The 10,467-nt window shown below is 38.3% G+C and overlaps 1 protein-coding gene across 1 annotated transcript in view; it reads left to right on the forward strand.

Annotated features, from left to right (window-relative positions):
• Slc9a2 (solute carrier family 9 member A2) overlaps positions 1-9,701 on the forward strand; it is a 115,411-nt gene extending 105,710 nt beyond the window's left edge. The window contains exons 11-12 of the mRNA XM_069988611.1: positions 525-615; positions 2,034-9,701. Coding sequence (XP_069844712.1) covers positions 525-615; positions 2,034-2,404 — 462 coding nt within the window. The 3' untranslated portion in view covers positions 2,405-9,701. The remainder of the gene's footprint in view (positions 1-524; positions 616-2,033) is intronic.
• Positions 9,702-10,467: the final 766 nt, after the last annotated feature.

Here is a 10,467-nt window from a genome sequence, read left to right on the forward strand (position 1 = left end):
ATCTTTTCCAGCTAAAAGCTGGCCATCCCTGCACTTTCATATTTATCTCTTTTACATGTAAAATGTACAACAGGTTCCATTAAAAAATTACATGTAAAACCTAAAAATCGCATTCATATTATCACTAAATTTACATTGTTCTATTATTTTCAAGAGTTATTCAAGTAAATAAAACTTCAATAGGCCACACTTGTTTCTAAAATGAGATTTTTTTTTAGTCAAGATTTCATATAGATTCTAAATCTAATTGACAAGTTAGAAAGTGGGTTTTTGCATCTTGTTTTTAATGAGCCCATTCATTTGAGCTTCCTTCGTACTATTCTCCACTTGGGTTTTGGAAAGGACTTAGTTATTTCAATTACAATTGTTATAGCATCTCAGAAAGTAGCCAGCACCAGCACCCAGACAGTGCCCAGGCCCACAGTTCAAGCCCCACATCCAACAACAACAACAAAAATCAATTACTAATACATAATAAATGGCATTCACGCAATCTGAATACGGTATTTTTTTAAATTTTACAGGCTTCTACTTCAACCTCCCGATATTTATCTTTACCTAAAAACACAAAGCTTCCAGAAAAGCTACAAAAGAAAAAGATTATTTCCAATGCAGGTAATGAATACACTTTGGGCAGAAAAAAATTATATGCATTTACTAGTGCTTTTAAAATAGGTAAATTTTATTCTTCATTAAGGTTGAGTTTAAAACGTGCAAATCTAAAATTTTAGTAGAGTGATCTTTTTGCATAGTGTTCATTATACTTGAAAAACAATCTGCTTAGTTTTCACAATGTTTCATTGACATAGCAAAAGCAGACATTGTTGCCATGGAGTGTTGAGCAGGTGAGTAGTTATAAGACTAATATGTGCAAAATGTAAGATCTAGCAATAACTCTCATCTATTTTTATAGAGATAATCACGTTTTACTTCTGGCTGTAAATATTAAAGCTTTTCCTAAAGATCTAATATTTCAATATTTTATAATAATCTCCATGTAGTGAGTTCCAGGAGAGCTATGTTAGAATGCCATGTTACTGAAATATGGGGTATTACACTAAAGTTCCTTAAAAACTAGCATTGTGGCTCACATCTATAATCCTAGCCACTAAGGAGGCTGAGATCTGAGGATCATGGTTCGAAGCCCTCCTGGACAAGAAAGTCTGTGAAACTCTTATCTCCAGTTAACTGCCAAAAAGCTGGAAGTTGAATTGTGGCTTAAGTTGTAGACTTCCAGGCCTTTAGTGAAAAAGCTAAGGGACAGCACTCAGGTGAAGTCCAGTACTGGCGTTCACGTGGACCAAGTTCCTTTACATTCTCTCTTGCTCACTGAATTAACAAAGAGGAAAGTCTGAGGTTGGTTGATGATGACAGAGAGCAAGGTGTAAAATGAGAAGGAAATGCAGAGAAAGACAACACTGAATATTCATCATTGTGAATTGTATTGCAGCGGTGTGTTCAGAAGTGCATTCTCACTGGTCACAAATCTAAGTCCTCATGAATTTCAACTTCACTACTTATAAACACCTCTGCTTAAAAAGTGTGTGTGTGTGGGGGGGAGAGGGGTGGCTACCACAGGAGACTGAACCCAGGAGCTACTTGAGCATTGCTCAATCTTTTTGCTTTACTTTGTTTTTAGACAGGGTTTCAGCTTTTGCCTGGGCTGGCCTTGAACCATCATGCCCCTGCCTCTCCCGCCTGAAGGAGAGGCAGTTACAGGCGTGAGCTGCCATACCTAGCCCTAGTAACTCTTTTTGAAGCTAGTTACCACCTGAGCAAATTGGGCGTTGCCGAGGACTAAATGTGCTCACGCATTACTGAATGTCTGGCAGACAATATACTCTTCAGACAGCACGAATTCACTCGTGTGGACATGAATGCTCTCGGAAGCACCCCAAGATGCCCACAGTTGCTCAGCCCCAGGAAGAGTTGCTTGGCCCACGGTGGCACTGGAGCCATTTCTAAGAACTCCTCTTTATTTACAAGGACACTTAGCCAGTTGTCCCACTGTTCATCCTCTGCTCTTTTTATAGATGGAAACAGCAGTGACTCAGACCCAGACACCGGGACCACTGTGCTCAATTTACAACCTCGGGGCAGGCGCTTTTTGCCAGAACAGTTCTCCAAGAAAGCTCCCCAATCCTATAAAATGGAATGGAAGAATGAGGTGGACGTGGATTCTGGCCGAGGGCAGCCCAGCATCCCCCCAGCACCCCATAGCAAAGAAGGGGGCACGCAGACGCCGGGGGTCCTGCGGGAGCCCCTTCTCTCCAAAGACCGGTTTGGTCGGGGGAGGGAAGATAGTTTGACTGAAGATGTCCCACCCAAGCCCCCACCCAGGCTGGTCCGGAGGGCATCAGAGCCTGGAAACAGGAAAGGCCGATTTGGAGGTGAGAAGCCTTAATGGAAAAGACCAAAAGCAGACTCGGGGTGACTGACACAGCAGCCACTTTGGTCGGGCACTTTAGAACCTGATGTCACGGTGAACTCCACTTAAAACCCTATCTAAATACTTTCACTGGGGGAAGTAAAGCCAAGCCATTGAATCACGGGATGAATGTGGATCCCACGAAGAGGAAAATCAAAAAGGAAATCCTACAAACATGTCTTTTGTCTCTCTTTCCTAGCAATTGTATTCTTTGCAGGCTTGAAGAAAAAAAATAAGTGTGCCTTTAATGAACTTGAATGACAGAACTTGAAATTTTTAAAGACAACTTTGTTGGTGAAAATTTTAATATATTACCTTGATGCCTCAAATTTTATTTATGAAAAAATTGTGTATCTCTTTACTGTTCAGTTTTTAAGTGGATGGGATTAAGAGTACTGAGAACATCTTTCCAAGGGGTAAAGTTCAAGTTCTAACATGTAGATCCTAAACTAAGGGTTGGGTTCTTTGTCCTGACTGGATTGACCAGTTGGTAAAGGGAAAACAACTTCAAATAGAGTGATCCTCTTACACCTACTAGGAACCCAGTAAGAATGGCCACAAGCAGAGGAACAGGACTGACCCCAGAACATAGACTAGAAGTGCCTTTATGAAATAACAGGTGAGTTGATTATTTGATCCTTAATTTGAGGGTGACAGATAAGCCCCATTTCCCCTTCTTTATAGATAGTGCAAACAAAAAGGCTGTCCAGGGCTGCTTTTTCAAGTCCCATCCACGAGGCCTTTGTGGCCAATGAGGACAGAGGCCAGCACCCGCTTCTACTTGTTGGAGATTTTCTACTGTGCAATACTGAGAGAAAGGGGCAGGCCATGCCCATCTATGGCCACCTGCTTTAATAGAACTCTTTATCTGTAAAACATTCTAGAACTTTTTTGTCCAAGCAGAGGTCCCAAAAGCAGACCCACAATAGTTTATATAAACAGTATTAAAAATAAAGTTGGTGAGATTTCAGCCTTGGACTTTTGCTCAAGAAGCACTTTGGAGAATGTGGGAGTACTGTATTTTGCACTAATCAGTAATGTAGTGATTCAAATTCACCCTCTAAAATCAGGTTCTACTTATGGGATTACCTGTCAGCAGTATAGCAGAAAGAAAAGAAGTGGGACATAATTATTAAAGATTCATATTTAAATCTGTCTCTTAAATTGTAGATTTTATTGACTATTTTTTTCTGAATATTCCCTCTTTAAAACTTGATGGAACAAGATTCTGTATTTTTGGATTTACATTTAGTGGTTCACTGGTTTCAGCTTGGAAACTTTTCGCCATCAGCAAAGGTTGAAAGTGGTATTGCTGAGGAAAACACATATAAATTAGGCAAAAGACAGTCTTCAGCCAGTCCACCAGCACATCCTCCAGTCCCATCAATCTCCTTTCTTTTTCCAATATTCTAGTGTCTGGGAATACTTCCTCACAGCCTTGTTAAGGAAGAATGGACAAGATACAAGTTCATACAGATAGTTTATTTCCTGGCAATCCTTGATGGATGGAAAGCAGTGTACAATTGGAAAACTACAAGCTCTGTGCCAAAAACTTCAATTTAAATGAAAACATATATATATGTGCATATACATATATAAAATAAAATTGATGTAGACATTTACCATACAAATATAATTCATCCAACAGATGTGATCTGAAGGTTGAACAATGTCATTAGGATATATTTATTTATGGCACCTAGAAAGGAAGTCTAATTAACTTAAAAAATAAATCTCTTGGGTTTCTATATTAATAAATATTGGGCCTGAAGGAGAAAACCATGAAATTTTAGTAGAATTTCTTGCTAAGTAGGTTACAGCAAATTGTACTTTCCCTTAAGTGAAAAGTCACATAGAAAATTTGAAGGACGTATAAATTTCTGGAAAGGAAAACCTAAGTCAACTTATTATCAACCCTAAGTTTTCTTACTTTTTTGGAAGCAACAGTAATAAAAATAAATTTGAATTTAGCCTCTTCTTCTCTATACTTCCTTATTTTGGTAATTATTAAGTTCTAGTTACTAAGAAAAAAAACACATTAGAGGTGAAACTTGCCAATACAATAACATAAGAAAATTCTGTAATTTAGAAAAAGGCCTAGTCTTTTGTCAATGACTAATTTCATTCATTTCCCTCATACCTGTGGAATTTGAATAGTTCTTTTTACTGTAACTGCCCATTAGTGAGGAATCAATGAATTATATATACAATGCATGAGTGACATTGGGAAGAGTTACATCAAAAGCAAATGACATGCTGAGCGCTGGTAACTCACGCCTGTAATCCTAGCTACTCAGGAGGCTGAGATCTGAGGCTAGTGGTTCAAAGCCAGCCTGGGCAGAAAGTCCATGAGACTCTTATCTCCACTAAACCACTAGAAAACCAGAAGTGGCGCTGTGGCTCAAGTGGTAGAGCGCTTGCCTTGAGCTGAAGAGCACAGGGACAACGCCCCAGCCCAGAATTCCAGCCCCATGACTGACCAAAAAAAAAAAAAAAAAAAAGAAAAATGACAAATCTATACCCAAATCCAATAATTTTCAGTGTGTATTTTGTTTACTTGCACCCACAATTTCTGGGATGAAATTTCATTCAGCTTTTTCTAAGCTTCTGAGTGGAGGGTGTTCTGTTTTACTGGAAATCAGGATGTTCATAAGTATAGGGACATGGATTATCACATCTCAACCCAATTTACCTTTGTTGCATTGTCTACAAATGGTGTTTTATGTTAACACTAGTCCCTTAGGATTGATTATGAGAAAGTAGAAGTTTTGCCAATTCAAAGTACACACTGGACTTTATTATTTAAAAGATCATTTTGTCCAAATGAAGTCCCCATTGGTATCATCTGCTGAGGTCTGAACCCTATCAAGATGTGAATTCCACATCCCCTAGGGATAGCGAAACCTGCTGCTGTTCAAACTTCTTACATAAAACAACATAATGTCTACACATCATCTAAACAATCCTCCCATATAAATAACAGCAATCCAGATGAGTTATAATACCTATGCTATGTAAATGTTATTTCAATACTAACTATTGTTCAGGAAAAAATGACAAAAGAGTCTAGAGAGATGCATTCTTTGAGATACCTGTCATATCAGGTTGACTGATTCTGTGGATACAGAATCTGAACATATAAAGGGTGGGCTGTACACAGCCATGGCTGACTTGAAACAAGAAAGCTTATGACTCAAAACAGACTGATAAAGAGGTCACTGTAAGAATGTATGGACAAAACACCCATTTGGGTAGTTTTGGTAGTGTTGTGTTGGTATGTAACTTTTTAAAAACCTCTTGTTTTCCTCTAATTTCTTTAAATTTTCCAATAAATTCTATTTTCTACCTCCAAGGATGGTCAATCAATTGTGGCCCAGATCTCTTAGGTACACAACCTGTTATGAGTTTTATTATGTATAGTGTTAACCTACATACAGTTTATTATCATATTTTCAGTCTAGACAGCAAAGTGATCACCTTTACCAGTTCAGAACCTACTTCAAGAACATTGAGTGAACCGGGTGCCAGTGGCTCACACCTGTAATCCTAGCTACTCAGGAGGCTGAGATCTGAGGATCGCGGTTCAAAGCCAGCCCGGGCAGCAAAGTCCGTGAGGCTCTTATCTCCAGCAAACCAGTAGAAAACCAGAAGTGGCATCGTGGCTCAGTGCCCAGGCCCAGAGTTCAAGCCCCACAACCACCCCCCCCCCAAAAAAAAGAACATTGAGCGAGTCACAGAGATTCTCTGGGACTTCTGTATATCTTCGCACCACAGGTGCGAAGTGTGAAACTGTCATTTCATGGGATACCTGGTACATGGTATGCCAGATGCAGCAGTGGTGTTTCCTCTGGTTCTTCACTTGGGTGACAAAATACATTGAATCGAATATTCAAATGTTTTCCTCTTTATTTCAATAAATCCTGTTGAGTTACAAGTATAACTGGAAACCATTTTCATGAGGCTCTTTGTATCTAGTTATGGATAACTCTCCTTGCCAAACAGGAAAACATTCTATGCATACTTTTATATGTATACATTGATAAAAGAAATGGAAATTTTTCCTGTTTCTACTTAACAAAGTTTAAATATACATCACTTGTAAACAATTGCTAGAGGGGAACTAATGGAAACTGTGTTTTCTTACAGGAAACAAAGTAAAATGGAGCTTTTCTGGGGAAAATAGTCTTCTTCAAAAACTTGAAATCTGAGAAAGTGCTTTGAAGTACAATGATTCATTGTAGCTATAATCTTTTAATTATTCTATTAGTGTCAAATACATTTATCTCAAATGAGGTTAGCAAACACCATTACTATGTAACAGCACTTGATTAGCAAAATAAGCTACTGATCATTACTTTTTCTATGAAACTTGAGTCTTGTAAAGGATTCTATTATAATGTATGCTCTAAAATATTAATGTCCCAAAGCAGTCCAAAAAGAGTTAATGACAATTGTTATCTCACCAAATGACTTTTATATTATGTAGTGCTATGAATGAACCCACCAAATTTTAGGTTTTTTACTAGTACATGTGAAAACCTGTATTCATAATACATGTTTACTAATAGTCATGTACATGTATTGTATTTGCTACTGCCATTGCCTTTCTTTACTGCTGGGCTTCTGTACATTACATATTAAGCCTTTTTCTTAGGAGAAAATGCAAATTTTGTTTTCAAAATGACTGCATTTTCAGGCTGTTAAAACCATGTTACATTAATTCAAAACTATTCATCAAAATGTATTTATTTAAACTGTATTTTTACAAACACATGGTGAAAGAAACATTTATAAATATCTATTCTGAACAGGTATTATGAAAAACAAAGTAACAGCTCCATCTGTCTCTCCCTGTAAAAATATCAAATTCCCATAAAATTCTTCCTCAAAAACTAAATATTCAATTATGAGTGAAAGTCACCTCTTGGAATTTTGTCAATGTATTATTCATTCCAAAGATGATCTAATGAAAGCACACTGAAGAAATCATTTTTCCTTGTCAATGATGTCACAGAGTGTCCCTGCCACAAGCTTGATTCTGTGATACCTAGGCCTGTGCTCTGGACTTCTAGAACAGACTACTAAGTACAGTGTGTACTTAGTACTTAGTACTTAGAATATGTGGCATTGGGAAAAAGGAATGCATTCTCAGCAACATACATTCAAGTTTCTACAAGAAGCTCCTTAAAATTCCTGCAGCCTAAATAAACAAACAGCAGGAACACAACTATTGGTGTTCATTTGGTTTTCTGTAAATTTCAGATCAGTATGTTTTTAGGATGCTTTTAAAATTGAAGTTCCATTTGTACTTGTAACACTCTGGCCTGTGTATTGTGGTACCATGAAGTGTAATATTTTCCATGTTTATAGATCAAAATTATTTATTTAGAAGAGAATGAGATAGGAAATTCAGGTTCATTATAATGAAACCTGATTTATTAGATGTCCTATTATAAATTTTAAGAATTTGTATTCAAAAATTGTATGCCAAGCATGTAATATGTCCACAGTAGTATCTAAAAAATGGTTCTGTAAAGTCATTCATAAGAATAAAAAGAAAAATAGTCCCATGAGAGCCAGATCGTAGTCATCAACAGAACACATTGGCCACACTAGGTTAATTTTAGGTATTTCACATGGTTTTAATTTCATTAAGCCAGCTCAGGACAGGTGTAGGTAAGAAAGCTGGCCACTGAGTCTCCAGAACATAACATGGGATATGTTAATTCTCTCTTCAGTTGCAATTTCACTTTGCATAATTTCAGCTAATTCTGAGATTCGAAAATACTATATGGAAAAATATCAGACATAGACAATTCATCTGTTTAAAAGTACAGCATTCTAGGTGGAGTGGTGAAACCTTGCACCATCCCAGTCTGTGACTCTCAAAATGAGAGGCACTGATTCATCCAGTGTGTCCATAGTGACTCTGCTACCCATCTGCTAGGGACTTCAAAGTCATCTTGGCTATCAGATCAATTGCCAGAGTACTGAAGTGCCTGGTCTCAAGTAACCCTTGTTTAACAAGGGTGCAATGGCACAAGACAATGGATGATGAAAATTCTGACATGTTGAAGGGCACCTGTAAAGTGCTTCTTTTGTTAGTGGCTGGACATGTTTTGCAGGAAGAATTTTTATCAAGATGTTAGTATTACTACCAGTGAATGAGATGTTCCAGATGTCCTTGGTTATTGGGTTCAGTGCTTAAGAACACTGCCCCAGGTTTAGCAAAGAGATCCATAAAGAGCAAGAACACAATAGTGAGCGATTTATAGAAAAGGTAAAGTACACCTGGAGGCAGACACGAGGTGGGCAATTGAGTCAACTATGTGAACAGGAACAGTACACCCCTCCAGCAGGTAGGAGAACAGTTAGAGAAGTTCAAATGAATGTGGAAGCTGTCCTACAGGCTCAGAGGTTGTTTCCAATAGTGTGGGGTGACTGAGTAGAATGAAACTGAGGGCCTTCCCCTGTAGCCCGCTCCATGTGGTTTAGGTACTGCACAATGTCTGCCCAGGTGTTTGGGAAAGTTTATACCTGCACATTTGATCTTTATTATCCTCCCCAATTTAACCTTGAGTTGGGGAGTGGGATCTATAATGGAGTAACCATCTTAATCATTGGCCCAGGGTGTGGACCATCTGGATGTTTATAATGGAGTTTGACAGCTCAGGGCATTTCTTGTTCCTGCTCATGCCTACCGATCTTCCTATGTTAACAGTATAGTTTAACTCGGGACTAAGGAAAACACAATTCTCTGTTCAAACTTGATCCTTTCAGCTCACTTTTATGCTACATAAATTACTAGTTAGTCAGATGCTGGTGGCTCATGCCTGGTGATCCTAGCTATTAAAGAGACTGAGATGTGGGGATTGTGGTTCAAAGCCAGCCTGGGTAGGAAAATCCAGAAGACTCTTTATTTCCAATTAACCATCAAAAAGCTGGAAGTGAAGCTGTCTCTCAAGTGACAGAAAGAGGTAGTCTTGAGTAAAATACCTCGGTACTAGCACCTAGGCCTTCAGTTCAAGCCCCAGGACCAGCACACAAAAATCTCTGATTTCTTACCAAGTATAGATTCAGAAAAGCAGAACTTTTTATTATTGTCTTCATAGAAAGCTATTAGAAAATGTTCAATGAGTTCAAATTTTCTGTGAATAGGAAGCAATATAGTTTAAAATATAGTAATATTATTCAGAGTAGTTTTGAATCTGTGTAAGAAAGTTCTACTATGATGTTATCTCAAAATCATTCTATTTACTGGCTATCCATATAAATTTGATTATGTACTTATTTGATATTACCTTATAATGGGTATAAAAGCAAAATGATTCTTACTATTGATCTGTGCTTTAGCTTACATGGTTGTTAAGCATGCAGAATTAAATATGTATCAGGATACAAAAATGACTTCAAAAATTTATTCAAATTGCTAGTTATACCTTTATTACTGAGAAAAAATTAGCATGCAACTTGGCAAGTTCTTCAGAAAAAAAAATAGGGCAGAATAAAATGTTGCTTTCTTGTTTCAGATTGTCACCATTTCAGTAAGCGCTGTGTCATTTTCAACCTTGGGGTATTCTGGAGTCATCTGTTTTAGAGACTGCTGAACAGTTATGGCTAAGTTAGCTATTGCCAGGATGCGATGTAAAGAACTACCCCAGTGGCTTTACCATTCACTCCAAATAAGCAGTGGGTCTCATATTCCAGCTGCCCAGCCACCTCCAGCATGCACAGCCCTCACCATCTCACATCCTGTAGGTTTCCAAATATCTCACACAAGTGTCCTCAGGCAGACACAGTACTCTGAGAGCTTCTCCAGAGATTGAGCGAGCTATGATCACCACCCACTCATGTTCTCTGCAGGTTAATAAGGGGCAGGGCAAAGGACACTGGACACTCATCAGACCTACTGGTGTCACCACAGCCCCTCCCAAAATCAAGGGAAAGCTTCCTCCTCTTCCCTTTCTGCTATTACTCATCCCTGTGTCCAACTTGTTTCCCAGGGCTCCCATGAGTGGATCCTGTATCAAAGTCCAGAC

The sequence above is a fragment of the Dipodomys merriami genome, unplaced genomic scaffold, assembly GCF_024711535.1.
Source record: "Dipodomys merriami isolate MVZ:Mamm:240054 unplaced genomic scaffold, mDipMer1.0.p SCAF_36, whole genome shotgun sequence".
Lineage (NCBI taxonomy): Eukaryota > Metazoa > Chordata > Mammalia > Rodentia > Heteromyidae > Dipodomys > Dipodomys merriami.